Source organism: Rhipicephalus sanguineus, chromosome 3, assembly GCF_013339695.2.
Source record: "Rhipicephalus sanguineus isolate Rsan-2018 chromosome 3, BIME_Rsan_1.4, whole genome shotgun sequence".
NCBI classification, from domain to species: Eukaryota; Metazoa; Arthropoda; class Arachnida; order Ixodida; family Ixodidae; genus Rhipicephalus; species Rhipicephalus sanguineus.
The window spans coordinates 50,120,741-50,140,252 of record NC_051178.1 but is presented as its reverse complement, the minus strand read 5'-3'; the positions used below and the strand labels follow the sequence as shown (position 1 = coordinate 50,140,252).

General features: G+C 46.7%; 1 protein-coding gene across 2 annotated transcripts in view; it reads left to right on the top strand.

The window, feature by feature from the left end:
• LOC119386633 (glutathione synthetase) overlaps nucleotides 1–15,767 on the top strand; it is a 74,683-nt gene extending 58,916 nt beyond the window's left edge. For both annotated transcript variants that reach the window (XM_049413203.1, XM_037653919.2), the window contains 3 exons: nucleotides 300–381; nucleotides 3,471–3,660; nucleotides 15,456–15,767. In XM_049413203.1, coding sequence (XP_049269160.1) covers nucleotides 300–381; nucleotides 3,471–3,660; nucleotides 15,456–15,579 — 396 coding nt within the window. In that variant the 3' untranslated portion in view covers nucleotides 15,580–15,767. The remainder of the gene's footprint in view (nucleotides 1–299; nucleotides 382–3,470; nucleotides 3,661–15,455) is intronic.
• The last annotated feature ends 3,745 nt before the right edge of the window (nucleotides 15,768–19,512 follow it).

Sequence of the window (19,512 nt, the reverse complement as noted above, 5' to 3'; positions counted from 1 at the left end):
TTCAAAGCTCCATATGTGGAAGGTATGCCCCGTGCCTGCATATTTCTGCACTTATCATGTAGGAGCTTCTAGTATGTCAGTGAAACTGAGCAGGTTCATTGAGTCATCAGGATTTCGCTTATTGGTACAACGATTACATAGTGATAATATACAGAAGGAGGTCCCGAAGTCAAAGACTGCAATGGGGCCTGCTTTTCAAAATAAATGTTTGCTTAGCAGCAAACAATTTGAACGGTGTTTGCGAATGCATTCGCGAGAGGTGTTTCATGTCATGTTATTGTTGTCTCTGACCCTGACAGACTCCAGAAGGGCACAAGGCAGCTGAGGAAGCCATTGCAAACCCTCGCAACTACGTGCTGAAGCCACAGAGGGAAGGTGGAGGTACATCACACATTTCTCCTTCGTGCGGTGGACTGTGGAATCAGTTTATGCAGACAAGTTTCGGTCTTTTAGTAAACTTTGAATGACCTCAATTAAAGAAGAACGGATGACCACATTTGTTAGCTTCACAAGGGGCTGATTTAATGGACCCTGTTAATACCCTGTTCATCCCTATACTAATCTTAGTTTGTGGCTACAACTAAAAGTGGAGGACCAGATATGCTTAGTCAGACAAAAACTTTGCTTTAACTCAAAATTTCAAAACCTCAAAGTTTCACTGTTGAGGCGCTGCCTGCGAACTCATACCGCTGACAACAACCACAAGTTTGGCAGGCACTGTTTGACATCAGGAATTGAAGAGCCATGTATTTGTCGTCTGCTTTAAAAAACTGCATGATACATACGACGCTGGATGTATTTTTTGCTAATGCTCTGGTACCCAAAGGCGCAGCAAGGGCATTGCCAGCACAAAACTCATCACTTGAAAACTGTGATGTCATCAGCAGGACTGTTTTGAGAAAACAAGAGAACTTACTTCTAGGGGTGTGCAAATACCAAATAGTAGCTATCAAATTGAATACCGAATCGAATTGAGAAAGAAAAGCCTTATGTCGAATATACAAAATTTTATTTTCAAAGGCCTCAATTTTTACAAGTTTTCATGCAAAAAGAATAGCAGCGTCGCAAGCGAGTTCGGGAGTCAGCTTCTCTCCAAAAACGCTTGTGACACATTCACAGCAGTGTTCATGAGCACTGCTATTATCCATGCCTAAAAAACTAAAGTGCACAGCAAGACGCAAATTTGGAGTTTCTGTACAGTTGATGTGGCAACGGCGATTGCAGCATGACAAAACAACCAAACGCTTAGGTGGTGCCAAGCTCCGAGGTTTTCGCCGGCAGAAGTCGGGATGCTTTACGGAGCTTGCGGCATTCATGACCGAACTATGCTATCAATCTTTGTTGGTGACATGTGACATGGTCATGCAAGGAGTGGGTGTGTTTTCCTTGAAAGAGGGAATATCAAAGACGCACTGAAAAACGAGGAGGGCCTGGCCATCAGAGTTCATGAAGAGGACAATAATGACTCAAGTAAAGACGAGTATTCATTCGGGCAACTATACGTTAATCTAATTTTCATGGTGGAATGCGGTCGTGTGAGCATAGCTTTTTTTGTTTGTTTGTTTGTTCGCTTGATGTGTGGTATTTGGGGGAGGAGGTGGGTAGAGTTGTATAAGTTACTCTACTGTGTGCTTGTTTAAGTTACTGAAACAGCACGTTATCATGAAAACGGAGTAGAAGTATCATTTTTTTCTTGAATGTCATCGTGTGGCGATGTCGCGATGCTGTTGGAATGATCGAATGATCAAGTGCGACTATTTGCATATTGAATTATTTGCAGAGCTACTGTTCTAGTATTTGTATTCGAGTATTCACACACTCTTACCTATTTCTTAACACATTCACAGAGATTATGGCAAAGAATGAATTAATATTATGGTGTGCGAATATTCGACTTTCGAATAGCTAGTGTTCGAAATTTCAAATAATTTGACAGGATGAATATCTCAAATGCAACAAAGGCCAGTGGTTTCACTTGTTTAGGGTGAGGTGGCTAAAACTAATGCCAACGTTGTTGCAGTAGGCTTTTCGTTAAAACTGTCGCCGATAACCTGGCTCAAAGGCGAGCGCATATTTATTGCAAAGGAGACTGTGTCATTTCTGCACGTCATGGCACCAAAGAAGGCCAGGGAACAGTCCGGGAGACTGTCGAACTGCTAGCATAAAAAAAAATGATCAACAGGTCCAAAAATACTTCAGTGAGCCCCTGATACCAACAAAGGATTATCCTTTGAAATACTGGAAAGAGCATGAAGCTGCACTTTATCCAGGTATCATCACCAAAATTTCTCTGTGATAACTTCTCATCCCTGCTACTGAGGTGCCCAGTGAGTGCATGTTTTCAACTGCAGGAATCACCGCAACATCGCGGCGAAAGAGCCTGAAGTCAGGGCACGTGGAACATCTTTTGTTTCTGCGTGACAATTTGTAGTCTTTCGGTAGCAGTCACTCACTGCGTTATGCACTCAAGGACATGAGCAGATTTCATTTCTTTATTCTTTCTGTCAATAGTCAATGAAATATTTTATATTCGATATTTGATGTTCTTGGTCACTATTCGGCACTATTCAATTCGAGATAAAATTGCATGATGAAGGCTTCTTGTGCAACCTTTACAAAAAAGAACTGAAGGCAGTGATGAAGGAAATAAAAAACACATCAGCGCAGTGCATCCTTGTACGTCCTTCATCGCTGTCTTCAGTTTTTTTTTGTAAAGTTTGTGCAAGAAACGTTGATAATATCTAACCAACTAGCCCATTTTCATGTTTTTCTTATGAAATTTCACTATTCGCACACCCCAAATTAATATTGCCACGTGCATTTTTTTCATTACTTAAGTGTGACCGGGTTTCACCCACAAAAACTGTTACACATGTTACACTTGGGGCAGGTAACACCTGAATGCAGGGGAACCTCCTTGAGTATACACTCAAACCTCGTTATAACGAACACGGATATAACGAATTATCGGTTACATCGAAGTAAATGAAGAATAGTCTTGTCATAGCTACAGTGTTACAAATAAACGTTTATAACGAATTTTCGGATATAACGAAGTTATTTTCTTGGCAGATGCAACTTTGTTATAATGAGGTTTGAGTGTATTCGGATCTTCTGTTCAAATTGTGCACACAGCACGTGTGATGGAGTTCATTCCATAACTAATGCTGGAATGTACAGTCACAGATGTATGAAAGTTGTGTTTCACTAACGATCACATTATTGATAACCGATGATCGTGCTTGCCGCTATCATTGTAACAAGAGTGTTACTTACTTATGCTGTGTGTGTCACATCCTTGTGACAATATAAGGGTCCAATCAAGGTGCCTTCAGCACATACCAACACTTATAAGGCTGTCAAAGTCTGCACAAATTAAGTCACCTTGATTCCTTGACCCGTACAACAATATGTGCCTTATCCTGTCTCCTTAAGAAATACAGGCATAGTGCACGTGTGCTTACCTGCAGGCAACAACGTGTATGGTGATGACGTGCGGAATAAGCTGCAGGCACTGGGCCGCACAAAGGAGCGCGAAGGCTACATTCTCATGGACCTGATCCAGCCACCCATCACTACCAACTACATTGTACGGCTGGGTGATGAGGTCAGCAAGTGCAACGTCGTCAGCGAGCTTGGCATCTTCGGTGTTATCCTTGGGTGAGTGTGGTACATAGGTATTTATACTAACAGGATGGTCTCTTCGTTTTGAGTCATCCTTACGTTTTTCTCACACCTTTCTTTTCTGAGGAATGAAGCCTTAGTAGTATGACTGAAATACTCATTTCACTTTTCATCATGGTGCCTGGCTAGGTGTTCTTCCATCTGATGGTTACATGTAGTCATGAATATAGGGCAGACATAGAGATGTGCCGTAGACGAATGGAGCAGGAAAGATCTTTAAGGGCTGTGCAAAACCCCAGAAGGACTACGAGTAATGTCAGCTATGAGATTTAGCTTTAATGGGGTGATGAGACTGTTCTACGAAGCTGTCACTTGGGGGAAGGCAGGACGTGGCAGAGTCCTTCAATACTTTTCTGACCTTTCCTCATGCGGAAGAAGCCATGTAGTCATTTCACAAAACACCTGTCTAGTTAAATGGCCATCGATTTCTCATCCATCTACCACTTCTCATTTGTCTGGACCAGGGGCGTAGCCAGGGGGGGGGGCTTATGGGGCTTCAGCCCCCCCCGAAATTTTTCGGGCTCTCATACACCACCAACCAGCGGCGTCACCCGGGTGGTGGGATTTATTGGGCTTCAGCCTGATTATCATTTATTTAATTATTTATCTTTTTATGACCCTCAAAATGTTAGCAGAAGCAAGTTTGATATTGGGCTCTACACAGATGGCTCAAAAGTGGATGATGACACAAAACATCAACTGCTAGCTTCTCCTTGGATTCCTCCGCCATGCTATATGTTTAAGTCTATGAACGATTTTAAGCAGAAACGAATGTTTACGTGGCTTGGCTGGACAGGTACCGATGGCTTAGCTTCTCAGCACTTCAAGAGGGTGCGTTTTGCCGAGTGTGTGTCCTTTTTAGCAGAAGTGAGATTGGCAAGGGCCAACATGCGCGCACTAAGGCCCTCGTATCCAAGCCATTTCAAAAGTGGAAGCACGCCCTCGAAGTCTTCGGTGCACATGAAGTCACTAAATATCACACTGACGCTCATCTGGTAGCCGATAGTTTTCTTCAAACCTTCTCAGGATGTGTGCCCAGTGTTGTTGATCAGCTGGACCATGGCAGGCAAATTCAAATAAGAGAGATCCGAAGGAAGTTACAGCCTATTGTTGAGACAGTTCTCTTTTGCGGGTGGCAAGGTGTGGCTCTCCGTGGACATAGAGACAGTGGTCCCATGGATTCAAGCACAGCCTCCTCTACAAATACAGGCAACTTCAAAGAGCTGCTTCGCATGTGCGCGGATTGTGGCGACACAGATAAAAAAAAGCATTTGGAAAGTTGCCCAAATAAGGCCTCATATTTTAGTTTATATGTACAAAACCACATTATAGAAATCTCTGCTGCAATCATCAAGGAAAGCCTAGTCGCAAAAGTAAACGCTGCAGGCGGCTTCTCCGTACTTGCTGATGAAACGACGGATGTTGCGGGTATCGAGCGGCTTACTGTTTGTGCAAGGTACCTTAATAAGGATGCGAACGGAATCGAAGAAGTGTTCTTAGGCTTTGTGCCAATTCACGACCAAATGGCCGGGCCCTGGCCGACACCATCATAAGGCTCCTTATAGAAATGGGAATTAACATGCAGCATCTCCGTGGTCAAGGCTACGGTGGTGCAAGTTCGATGGCCGACAAAAGGAATGGTGTTCAAGCTGCTGTCCGTGAGAAATATCCAGCCGCACTCTATGTACTCACTGCGCGTGTCACTCCCTTTATCTAGCTGTGTGTGCAGCATGCTCCATCACAGACATTCGAAACTGCTTTGGGACTCTGAAGGCTACGTCAGCCTTTTTCCGTAAATCTTCTAGCCGCTCACACGTTTTGCGAAAAGTGATAAGTTTGAGCTGTCCTGAGCCTACAAGGCAGCGCCTTTTGGGACTATACGAAACGCGCTGGGCCGAGAAGCACGATGCAGTGCTTTCATTTGTAAGCCTCTGAGCCATTGATCGCAGCACTAGAGGAGATAAAGTTTAACGGAAATGGCGAAAGTCCAGTGCAGGCAAACAGTCTAATGTTGGCACTCTTTTCACCAGCGTTCCTTGTAAGCCTGCATGTGACGGAACACGTGTTAGCACTGACTTTGCCCATGTCAAAGAAGCTGCAGACGAGGAGTATCGACATGAGCGCTGCCATTGACGACATAGAAGTGATACAGCAGACAATTGAAAGTGACCGCAAGAACACGAATGTTTCTTTCTCAAAAATATTTGCACAAATGCAGGCATTGGCAGAAAAACTGAATGTGGAGATCACCAGCTGTCGAGCCGGTGTCCGGAAGCAAAACCTTGGGAGCAATGCATTCGAAAGTGCGGAAGAATATTTTCGCAGAACCCTGTTCATTCCGTTCATGAACCACGTACTAGCCCAGTTAAACCAACGGTTCGAAAAGCACAGGACACTTCTAAAGGACTTTTCATTAATTGTATCATCCGCAATACCACCAATGCAAGATGATCGGGAGAAAGGAGCAGAAAATCTCCTGACCGTTTTTGCGCATGACGTCGAAACGAGGGCTGGTTTTGGAGAACTGCGACTATGGTGGACAAAGTGGGCGAACAAAGCAGCAAACCAGAGCCCCGGTACAGGAACCGATGCCCTCTCTCATTGCGACAGCAGGTTCTGTGCGAATGTGTACAAACTAGTACTCCGGATTCTAGTCACCCTTCCAGTGACCACTGCCAGCGCAGAGGGAACGTTTTCAAGCATGGGGTTACTTAAGAACTACTTACGCTCCACGATGTCTGAGGAACGCATGGTTGGCCAGGCACTTCTGTACGCCCACAGAAATGTCGACATCAGCGTGTCGGAAGTCATTGACCGCTTCGCTAAGCTTCCTCACCGGGTCAACGTTGTCCTTTGATACCGAGCAGGACAAAAATCAGCGCAAACGAAAGGAAAAGACACTACTGTTCCAGAGTTCAGGTCAATGAGCCCGTAATTCTGACGCAATATTATTGTTCACCACTTTTTAAAGCCGTGAGGATTTTGTACCTTTTAGCAGTTAACACTGTGACCTAATATAAACATAAGAATACGGTAATCAGGTGGACATTACCAGCCAATCGACAGCTTCACCTTGTTCACTGAGAGGTCGGCGTACGCGGCGTTACCAAACAAATTCAACTATTGGGAAGCCGTACAAACAGCATTGTTTGTTACTTTCATTTGTCGTTTTTGTTCTTCATTGCTTTTTGAACTAGAAGCGGCAACCTTCCTTTAAATTGAGTGCACAATAGTGGTTCGCACTTTTAAAACAGTTTTGAAGTAGTTTCTTTCGTTATTTCTGCGCTCTTCCTTTATAGTTCTGTTTACATGGTGCGTCCGAGACAGCAGCTTGGCCCAAGGACATATCAGTTGGCCATTATGTATAGTGATCATTGCTTAGTTCCGTTTATTGATTGCATATTTAAATGTACATTTGTGAAGTTTCGCGCAAGCATACTGCGCACTGTTTCCGGTGACTTATATTTTGCCCGTATTCGAGGTGTACTTTCCCATTCTTGCTCTTCCCTGGCCGCATCATTTGTGCAAAAAGATGAACATTTTGCGTAAACAATCTGCATTAAAATCCTGGTTATTTCGTGGACTTCATTTTTTTGTTATCAGGCACCTCTTCAGTTCAAAGCTGATGCAGGTCCGAAGTTTACGTGATATTTGCCGTACCTGTTACACACACACACAAACACAAATATTGAAAACATTGAAGACAGTTATTCCTGGAAAGATTTTGCGGGCATGCCAACATAATATTTTTACGAAAAAACACATTTCTTACTCGTTCTTAACAGAGGGCAGCATTCAAGAAGTGATTTGCAGCATCTAATACAAACTGTCACTGGTAATACATATTAATGGTAATACCAGTGACAATGTATGTACATGGTAATACATGTACATACCCATGCCGCTTTTGGAAAATTATGAAACCGGACGACAAAACCACAGTCTCTCTTTGTGACACTTCTGGATCCCCCGTTGCCGACTGCGACGTTCCATCCGTCAACTCTGCATTTTGTTCCGTCTTTACTAACGAACCTAACAACGAACTTCCTGATTTTCCGCATTTTGCTTTTCCGCCAATGCCAAATATTGCATTCAATTCAGAGGGAATTGTAAAAGTTATTAACCAATTAAAGAACTCTTCGTCATGCGGTATAGATGGCATAAACGCCAAAATTCTGAAAAATACTAAACATGTATGCAGTTCCATATTGTCAATCATTTTTCAGCAGTCACCCGACACAGGTGAAGTCCCATTAGACTGGAGAGTTGGGAAGGTCTTTCCGGTCTTCAAGAAAGGTGACCGCTCATTTGCAGGTTACTACCGACCAATCTCGCTCACTAGTGTTTGTTCAAAGATCATGGAACACGTCATCTTTTCGCATGTTGCTACATTTTTATCATCCGTAAACTTCTTTCACCCAAACCAACATGGCTTTCGTAAAGATCACTCATGCGAGACCCAACTAACATTATTCCTGCACGACATTAACCTTCATATGGACCGTAACATCCCAATTGACACACTGTTCTTAGATTTTGAAAAAGCCTTCGATAAGGTACCCCACTCTCGTCTCCTTCAAAAAACCTCGCGTCTAAACCTTCATCGGCATGTTTTTAACTGGATTAAAGCATTCCTAACAAACCGTAAACAATTCGTGCATGTTAATGATCACTCCTCCGACCTCTCGCATGTCTTGTCCAGCGTGCCCCAGGGTATCGTCCTAGGGCCTCTTTTATTCCTAATATACATTAACGATATTCCGCTTTCCGTTGAATCTAACATCCGTCTTTTTGCTGATGATTGTGTCCTCTACCGCCCTCTAAATAACCCCACCGATGTCTCCTCTCTACAGCATGACCTCTCACGCATTCAGCAGTGGTGTACCACCTGGTTGATGTCCCTTAATGCGAAAAAAACATTACTAATTTCTTTCCATCGTCGCCGAAACCACACGCCGGCTACTTACACAATCAACAACTGTCATATACAGTGAAACCTCGATTATACGACTTTCAGGGGACCACGCAAAACCGTCGTATAATGCGGGCGTCGTATAATCCAAAAACTAAGGATATAAGCAGTGACGATCATTGCTGCCCCACAACAGTCAGTACATAATGCCTGAGCAAGTCCGCAACGCAATACGGCGCTACTCCGGTAAACGTAGATTAAATTACTTGAAAAAATGACAACCACGCATTTTATCGGAGGCGTGAACGAACCTTTATTCTCACCTCTTAAAAAAATCTGTAATTTTTTTCTGCGAGTTGGCCCAGCCACGACGCATCAGTTTCCTTTCGAGAGCTGCGACATCTTGCAGCAAGTCGCCGACCTCGTCGTATGCGCACGCAAACCGCCGAATGTTGTCGACGTAATCCAACACGTCCGTGTAAGTCGGTACGGAAGCGCTTGCCTCTGCGGTATCGTCCATCTCTTCTTCGTCGGAAGTTTCCGCAGAGTCGGGACGCACAGTTTCAATAATGTCATCCAGCGACACTGCACTGCACACAGCGACATCGTCGTCGGCACCAACATAGTCCGCGAACGATCCAGGCAGCTCCAGGTGCCCAAACTCGGGTTCGTCATCATCAAGCACTGCAGCCTCACTGAAACAGCCGCCACTTCTCGTAAAACCGCAGTGCCTGAAAAAGTTGGCGATAGTTTCCTGCGTGACCGCGTCCCATGCACTAGCGATGTAGTGCATTGCATCGAGCACCGAGAGCTTCGTGGCCATCTGCTTGCGTTCCATGCCCGCTAGCCGACGCTGAACCAGAAACTTCCTGTATTTCTGCTTCATGCATTTGATGACGCCGGCGTCAAGTGGCTGCAGCTGACTTGTGCAATTCGGGGGCAGAAATGCGACTTTTACATTCCTCAAATGCGACGTATCCGTTGGATGGCACGGCGCATTGTCCAGCAGAAGAAGAATTTTTCTGTCTTTAGCCCCCATTCTCGAGTCTAGCTGCTGCAGATATGCAGCAAACTTGGCAGCAGTCATCCAGGCTTTGCGGTTAAACGTGTATTGGCATGGCAGCCTTTTCAAATTTTTGAAGCATCGCGGCTTCTCAAACTTGCCAATCACGAGGGCAGGAAGCAGCGTTGCCATCTGGTGAAACTCGCCACCAGATTTTGGAAATTTGGTGAAATTCTGGAGCTTTTGGTGGCCAGGCCGGCAAACTTCTACACCAGCCAACATCTGGTGAAATCTGGGGAAAATCACTCTACCGAACCACCGCCCACCATCGATGCTCATCCAAACTATATGACTATATCCAAACTTTTAACACTAGTTAGAGTTAGAGTGCACGGTGAACGAAAGCTTCTTTCTGCAACGCATGTCTAGTTATAAGAGGCTTCAGTAGACGGCGCCAGCTGTTATAAACTTCTCGCCAAGTGTATGCCGAACGTCGCACGTGTGTTTACGCTCAAGGAAATTAGTGTGATCCTGTCAGCCATCAAATTTGCTTTGTATAACGCTGTGTGTCATTGCATTAATGACAACAAAATACATTTGATATTTTAAAGCAAGTTGGCATCGAGCCTGGCCTCTACACTGCAAGTGCTTGCCGCGCAAGTGATTGGCACTGCATCGTGAAAATATCCCGTCACGGCGCTCATGCAGCAAGGCAATCGGGAAAAAAGAAATGGCGGGTTCGCGGTCAAGCAAAGGCACACAAGAGTATAGGGTCCAGGATGGTACCGGCTATAAATATCGAGATTTTTAGCGCTCCTGATCCCCTTGTGTAAGCGCTGCACCTGCACCTGTGTCCAATCCTTTTTTTTTATTTTCTCAGAACCTATATATCTGGTATTTTTCCATACGCGAACAATCATAACTCTTTGCTAATGAAGATTTTTCATTAAAACTTGGCACACTTCCTTATCACGTATGAGTGAGTGTGCAATGAACTTCGATAAGCAAAATCATGCGACAAGATTTATTATGCCTGCCTGTCATACGAAGGTGCCACTAGTACTAGTGCATACTATTTTGGTTATTTAATCACTATGTTTTATTGTTCATCAGATTTTATTTGTTTTGGTTCATTGCACACGTCGAAACTTCTCTTATTTCTCTAGAAAAAAAATTTGTTTTTTTTAGTTGAATCTCAGGTGTGTTTGCGTAAATCCCATTTTTAATGAAATTCCTAATTAAGAAAAATTAACAAAAAGGAATTTGCGTTGTGATGCTCACATGTGCCTAGAAAGGTGTTTTTAATGTAGACTAATAATTTCTAGTGCTTATTGCTTTCTAAAAATTTTTTTCCGACACTTGGCCTCATACCTCATCATGACTTTGTGAAAAATAAAATGAGTTCTTCACAAATGTTGATTTTGTAGTACAGGGGTTCGACGGAACACCGTCTGGCGAGGGGCATAAACATTTCTTCCCAATAAACACACTGGCCCTAGTTGCAACGTAAAAAAAAAAAAAAAACTTTAGCGAATGTTTGTTTATTTGCTAGAAATGTTGATTTTGGGTCGTTTTTATGAATTTCGTAACAATTTTAATTTCTGGTGAAATCTGGGGAAATTTTAGCGAGTGTCTGGTGTCGTGCCCACTTTACAATCTGGCAACGCTGGCAGGAAGCTTTTCCGAGCCGTCTTCATTAGCGCAAAGCAACACAGTAAGACGCTCTTTGCTCCGCTTACCGCCGTGACAACCCTCTCCTTTGAACGTCAAAGTCTGGTCTGGCTGCATATTGTAAAATAATCCAGTTTCGTCTGCGTTGAATACGTCGCAAGGCTTGTACTGCCGTATCAGTTCCGGCAGCAATGCGGTCCATTGTTCAACAGTGGAGGAGCTGACAGACGAGCTCTCTCCGCAGCAGCGGCTGTAAACAACTCCATTTCGTTTTTTAAAACGATCTAACCAGCCGTTGGAGGCTTTAAAGTCGTCAATGCCGCAGCGCAACGCAATCATGTCTGCCTTCTCCTTCAAAATTGCGCCATCCACGGCAATAGCTGCACTGCGTGCCTGACGCAACCACTCTACGAGGGCCTTCTCCATGGCAGCGTATTTGCCATCTTTCGCGGCCTTCCTGTTCAGGCCGAACTTTGACGCATTCAGCAGGATGCTGTCCTTCTTCGCGAGGATCGTTTTCAGCGACGACTCGGGAATGTTCAGGTCGCGGGCAATGCTGGCCTTTGTTGATCCGGTCCGCTTCTCCGCCTCCTCAATAACTCGAAGCTTTTCGCCGAGCGTCAGCGGTTTTCGGTTTCGCGACATCGCGAGACGCAGAAGTCACAACCAAGAGTACTAATGTCAGAATGCACAAATGTGGCACGTGGACTCAGCAGCTGCGGCGCACAATCTATCAACGATGCACACACGTGAAGGAATGGCCACAGAACACCCACCAGTTTGAATGGCAAAATGGCAGTGGGCCTATTCAATTTTTGCAAGCGCATACCTCAGCGCAAGCTTTGACCAATCGCGTGTGGTTAAAACGCCCCAGCCCTCTAGTAGCTAAACACCATGGCCGGTTCCCGTGGCTGTCAACAATCGCCGATCAACATGTCTGGTGCAACCCGTGCAACAATGCGAAATCTAGTGAACGTTATCGCACGCTCGAAAGTGATCGCGAAATTATCTGCCTTGTTACCTGCTCAATCACTCCCGAACCACAAAAAAAAAAAGAGGGGGAAAGAAAAACAAAACAAGACCGCAACAAAAGTGCGCAGTGCACTGCGACAAAATGAATGCGCTCCGGCTGGCTTTGGCCGACGTTGGCTTTGGCTAGCTAGCCTAGGCCGACCGCGACTGCGTTGCGTGCCGAAAAATTGAAGCGGCTCCGTGAATGCAGCGCCGCGGAAAGAGAATGCAGCATGGAATGCAGAAACGAGCTCGGTTTCTCGACTTTAATCCGGCCGCGCTGCCGGAGTGTGCCTGCGTGGCAGTCTGCGTCGTCGTCTCTGTTTTTTTTTTTACTCGGTCAGTCCAGGGAAGCGTCGTACGAGGCGGGGCCGGCGTAAAATTGCGTCGTACAATTGAGGTTTTTAATACATTGCTTCTATGGGAGTTTTGCCGGGACCGAGCCAATTCGTCGTAAAACACGGGTCGTCGTAGGACCGGGGGATGTATAATCGAAGTTCCACTGTAGCTGCTACTGACTCGATTAAATACCTGCGTGTCCATCTTTCGAGTAACCTATCTTGGGGCGACCATATAAATCACATAATTCACTTCGATAACCGCGCTCTCGGGTACACACGCCGTAACATTTCCATGACACCACCTTCCGTTAAACTACTCGCTTATAACACCATTGTCAGACCAAAACTTGAGTATGCAGCTGCTGTCTTTGACCCCCACCAAACTAATCATATCGAAATACTTGAGTCAGTACAGAACCGAGCAACCAGATTTATTGTTTCAGATTATTCCCGCTACTCGAGCGTCTCCGTCCTCAAATCCCAGTTAAATCTTTCTACCCTCGCTCTTCGTCGTCGTATTGCACGTCTCTGCCTTTTTCACAGATTCTTTTATTCAACCCCGCGTGACAACCACCTCATCCAGCCGGTCCATCGAGGTCATCGCACAAGTCATCCAAATGCTGTGATTCCGCCATGTGCCCACACCACCTCATTTCAGCAGCCCTTCTTTTTGCGCACCACCCGAGACTGGAATGACCTTCCGAACGAAGCAGCAGTCATCCGCGATTTTGCGCGCTTCAGAAATGCCATCCAGTAAGCAGACTCAACCACATCCTAACATACACCTTCATCGATACCGCCATTTTATGACGCCCACCCCTCATGTAAAGTCCCATATGGGACCTTTGAGGATATAATAAATAAATAAATAAATAAATAAATGAATAAATAAATAAATAAATGTTATTCATATACTTAGTCGTTCTAAAAATTCAATGAGGAGGTCGCGCTGCAACGTGAGCCCCCCCCGAACAAAATTCCTGGCTACGCCACTGGTCTGGACGATGACACCCAAGGGCCAAGTGTTTTGTACTTACACATATGCATTAGTAGTCCCATCTGCGCAGCAAGCAAAAATGGTTGTAATGTGTTATTTTCATACCCTCTTGTTTGCAGCGGTGTTGTCTTGTTGCCCTTCGGTGCTGTAATTTAAATTAAGTAGAATTTCATCCAAATTGAAGATGTGGTTTCTTGAGATCTCATTTTCCTCAACTTTATTTACCACGAATTCTTTGAAGTTCTCCAGCACTTCTCCAAAGCCTCCTGGCAGCTTCTGGCACGTGCTTCTGTGCACTCTGATGGTCAGGCCCATTGTGCCTCATAAACTGGAGTGGCAAGACAGTCCACCAGCGAAACAACTTCCACTTCTGCCCATGTGCGTGGTTCCAGGTGCCACGGCACCATCGACAGTCCCCTGCATTCTGCATGTTGTTCCAAGACCCACGCACGCTGACAGTCTTTAGTGGTGTAGCTTTTCTGTGATTACTGAGGTGCCATAGTAATGAACAAGCAGGACAAGGTGGACGTAACGACTGAACACAGAAAGGTGTGCTAGGCAAGGGGCAGAGAACGGCCCGACTCGGATTGGCATAGACTTAGATTGTACCTGCCCCAGTCAAATGCAACAGCTCCTTGGGTGCAACATGTGCAGATGTTTGAGGCCTTCTTTCTTCTTTTATTAAAGGCACTGAACATCATTCTAAGGTCTTGAAAACATCGTGGCCCATTATTTTAAATGGAATTGTACGAAATGTGTTTACATGTGCAAAAAACGAAGCATGGCGACCAGTGACATGTTCAGTTTCTTTCTGTTGCGATTGCACTTGCTGCTTTGAGTTCGCAACGCTCATTGTGCTGGAATCTCAAAGGCCACACAAATGGTGACGCCACGTTGCAAACATTATTTAGGGGTTCTACCTGTTTGCACATAGAACCCTGCAGTCTGACATCTGTCACCAGAATCACTTCGCTATTTTTAAAAAACTTTTAGCAGCATAAATTCGGCAGTCAGTGTTGTGTGCACTCACACAGTGAAAGGAAATGGGGGGAATATATATATATATATATATATATATATATATATATATATATATATATATATGTTGCACCTTTGCATAAACACAGCAACAAAAGATTGAAAAAACAAGAACATATTATATACCCTGGAAAATACAGTATACTACTTGGTGATGAGTGTCTTCGTATTGTGTAATAGTAGTGCTTCCAACAGAAAATTCTGTTGCTGGTGCTAGGGCTGTGTTTGTCTTCCTTATTCCTTCTTCATGTTTGGCATATGTTTGGCTGTTCACCAAAAGAAAATGGATTGCCAACTATACTCCATTTCGTACGTCAGGTGCAACACTGTAGAGGCTAGTGAGACTTCTTGCAGTCAATGCCTTCACACCTACTAAGAGTTCAATGTTTTTACCGCCCAGAATGTGATTTCTTTTCCTTTTTTAGGCTAAGGAATACATGAAGATGTTTTGTGCCTTAGAAACAAACTCCGTTATATGGCTATAAATATGTTGTTTCACGTCACTTTGCGTTTTGTTGTTTTCGGTTTCTCGCATTTTCATTGCAGACAGTCGCCACATCTCACACACGGGCTTGTGCTCGGTTCGCGCATTTACAACCACGGAAGCCGGCCATGAGGCGCGTGGAGTTGCACATTTTGCTGACCAAACTTCTCGCATAGCTTCAACAGCGTTGCACCTGATGTGTGAAATGGAGTGTGGCTCAGCGAGCCATTCTTCTGATTGCACCTTGTGTTGATTTAGGATTTTAAACTCGATCGGTCTATTAAGTAACCGGCCACTCTTTTCTTCAAATGCAGGGACCAATATGAGCTCATCGAGAACTACGAGGCTGGCCACATTGTCCGTACAAAAATGACTGGCATGAGTGAAGGAGGCATCTGTGCCGGTTTTGCCTCCCTGGACAGCGTCTTTCTAGTCTGATTGATGCATATTGCCTAGTATGTTGCCACGATATGATGTTCCACATACGTTCCTATAGCCAATCTTTAGGTGATAATTATGACGCAATCTTTTTTTATACAGATGGAATATATTTGTACTTTTGGAAAGAAAATCGTTATTTGATTTTATGCGAGCTCACAGGAAATAAAAAGAATTTACTATTTGTTTTTATGTGTTCTTTCATTGAAATGTTTGTATATGTAATTTCTGCATTTAAAAGCAACACATGTTTGGAGTGCATTATTTATTTGAAGACTTGCATTAGCATTCTGCAGTCAATTTAAGTACGCACTTAAGAAATGTTAAAATAGTGCATAAAAGAACACCCATAAACACACACAGACATAGGCGTATCTACCGGGGGGGCAACGGGGCCGCTAGCCCCCCCAGTGAGAAAAGTTAGAAGTTAGGGGGCGGAGCCCCCCCCACTTTCAGCAGTGGTCACTGTCGGCTACGCACTGGGAAATCAGCTGAGATGAAGTTTTCCTTCAACACTGCAGTCACGTAATCATATAATTAAATTTGTCCTTCGCTTCTGCTGTGAAGATTGTCCTCCGTGTCTCACGACCAAGCCCTGTAGGCTCTCACGGTGCAGGCCGCTAATGCGGCTCTTTCGCGTCTTTCGCTCTAGCATTACAGAGGCGGCCACCGCTGAGCAGGGGTTCTACAACGTTAGAGTACTCTGTCATGCTTCTCTTCTGTTCTGCCTGGCCTGAAATTTACATAATCGACGACCAGGGGCGTAGCCAAGGGGGGGTTGGCGGGGGTTCAGCCTCCCCCCCCGAAAATTTTCAATTTTGCTTGCGTATATATACATGCACACATACAAACACACGCAGGAACATAAAGTATTGTTGAACCCTCCCCCCCCCCCCCCCCCCCCCCGAAAAATATTTCTGGCTACGCCCCTGTCGACGACGCAAATATGGGACGGAACCAGTGGACCTTGTATGGACCGATCAAATATTCTTCCTGTTTCAGGGAATTCGTTTTCTTTATTCGAAAAGGAGCAGCTTTGAGCTGCCTTGAGTCAATGAATGTGCAGAAGTGTTGAGTGTTTTAGTTGGGCCGAACTGGGAAAGCTAAAAAAGGTTTCAGCTTTAGTCTCCGATCAACCTGCTTTGCCTTACATATCGCATGGCAGCTTGCAGCGATCGTGGCGGCTTGCAACAAGGCGACGAATAAGACAGTGGACTCGAGCACATTAGGATCCCATCTTTCAAGCTTGCCTCTCAACTTGATCTGCCGGACCAGGGAGATGGTCAATGTCCACGGTTTTCTGGACTAAGGAGTCTGATTCGACAGTCAGAATAGTTGGTCTTGGTTCATCTTGAACTGCCTTGTACAGCGCAAAATACAACTTTGACTGCAAAGAAGCTGTAGCGGAGAGGTAGAAGAAGAACGATGCTGCTACATTGACGTACGAAAACCAACTCTTTATTCCAGGGCCCACGCGCTCGCCTTGCACGCGCCACCGCTGACTTCGTCGTCGTCGGTGCCTCGGCACGCCAGCACGCGACAGGGCCCCCCGCCGTATAGATGGAGTCGTAGGCAAAGAATGTCCATTATACAGTCCTGGTCGGTAAAACGGAGTGGCGAAAGGGTGCTCAGTTTTCTTTTCAGGGGGTCGGGGCTGAGAGTGGCGCAGAGGACGGGTGGTGAAACCTAGTGGATATTGCGAGCCGTTCCGCTGACGGGCGGCGCTGCGAAGAGACGCTCCAGGAGGGCCGAGTGGGTCCGCGAGAGAGCGGTGGCACCGGGCGCGGTCGTCTACGTGGGCGTGACCGTCGTGGCCACCAGTCCCGGGGAGGGTGCCGGCGCAGTCATGGAGGACAGGGTGCTGCCGTGAGGGTGCAGTACGACGCTGCCGTCGTGCGCCAGCAAAACCTGTATGCGCTGCTGGGGAGACACTGCCGCAGTCTGCGAAGCCTTGCTCACCACGACCTGCACGATCTCTGTGACTGGTGCGGGCGCAACGAGAACCTCGACTGATATGTTTTCTTGATTGAATGTAGTTGATGGTGGGGGCGTAGACTACGGCATGATTCCATGCTCCTTCAGCTACTCGGTCAGGTCTGCCATCGTCGCTTTCGCGGGCTTCTCCGCGGCTGGTGGCGCCGTTGTAGTAGGCGCCTGTGGCTGGTGGTGTATCGTCGCCGACGTCATGGGCGCCGAGACAGACACGGGGAGATGTTGCGGCGGCGCCGGATGCAACACCGTCGTGGTGGTCATGACGGAATGGTGGGTGACGATGTTGGCAGCGGTCGCTGGGGACACCATACTGCCGCCCGTCGAGATGAGGGGCGCCGACAGGGTGCCATGATGGTGGTCCTGCGCCAGTATCCGCGGCTGGGTGAACGTCGGTATCTACACCAGGGACTGCTACTGGTCTGTCTGGAACGCACCCAGCGTGGGCTGGGCCAGCATGGCCTGTAGCTGTTGCAGCGTCAGGGGCTGTCCCGGGACTATGGCAAACGAGGGGGGCGGCATCATGCGCGGCGGCGCCAAGATGATGGTGGGCCTTGGCCCCAGATTCTGCGGGATGACCAGGAGTGGGGTGCCAGGTGTGGCCTTGTGCTGGTCCGCCCGGGGAGACTATAGGACCGGGTGGTCGCGGTCGGTGCGGGCGTCATCATGTTTGCGCTGCCGCTCGACAGCTTGGGCAGGATCTGCGGTCGGGACAGTCTGAGGTGGCTCGGTTAGGGACACCCGTGGTGTCAGCGAACACGTGACAGGCAGCGCTGGTTTGGGTGTCGCACACAGGATCAGTAGGCGCTGATGCCGTCAGGCTCACGAGGTGTCCACAGGCGTTGACCACTCTACCAAAGGCTGTTCGTCGGCGATGGCAGCAGTGGCAGGAAAAACAGTTGGCGGCGGACGACACTCAGTCGTGGCAGTGTGTCGTCCTGGGCGCCGCGTCGAAAGCGATGTCTTGCGATGGCTCTGTGGTTACGTTTAGCGCGGCAGGAAGTATGTGACGTGGCGCTGCCGGTTGCGGTAGGGCTAGAACGAACCCTCGAAGTTGGTCGTATGCCTGCGGCCCAGGAGGAGGCACAACGCATCGCAGAGCAGGAGGAAGCATAGATACCGTGATGGCGTACTTGTCCTGCTGCGAGACGATGTTACGCAGGTAGAAACCAGCCTCCATCTTCATAAGCCAGATGGCTGGACATCGCGGCCAAAAATCGGGGAATGGCGGTGGTAACAAGATGCAGTGCGCCGCAGCTTCATCTGGTAGTCGCGCCATGGTGATAGGCGGATCAGAGGTTGGTCGACTCGGTGTGAGTTCCCGGTGGAAGCTTCTGGAATGTTCCATGGTCCGGGTCACCACTGTAGCGGAGAGGTAGAAGAAGAACGCTGCTGCTACATTGACGTACGAAAACCAACTCTTTATTCCAGGGCCCACGCGCTCGCCTTGCACGCGCCACCGCTGACTTCGTCGTCGTCGGTGCCTCGGCACGCCAGCACGCGACAAAGCACACACGCACAGCGCTGTCTCTTTGTCTCTCTCTCGGCAAGGATGAGTTCATGGTTTTATACACGCACAAACAGTTCAACGTCGTTATACTACAACTGAAAGTGTTTATTATACACATACTGCCACGTGCGCTTCTCTTGCTATTTTTATGTAACTGCTCCGTTACACGTATAATCACTGTCATGCGCAACTCGCGCCCGAATATCAGGGAACTTTCCAGCTTATTTCAGAATCTTCTGATAGGCGAAAACGCGAACAGTTGAGTTTATTCTGCAACTAGCGCGGCCACCAGCAATAAGACTCGAATGTTCGATGCAGCATGTATAATTGCCGACGCGCGTAATCGCAGATCAGATTACTCGACTACCGACGCTGTGCTCGCCGCTATCAGTGTACACCAAGGGCTCCGGAAGCGGGGTGGCGGGGTACACTCT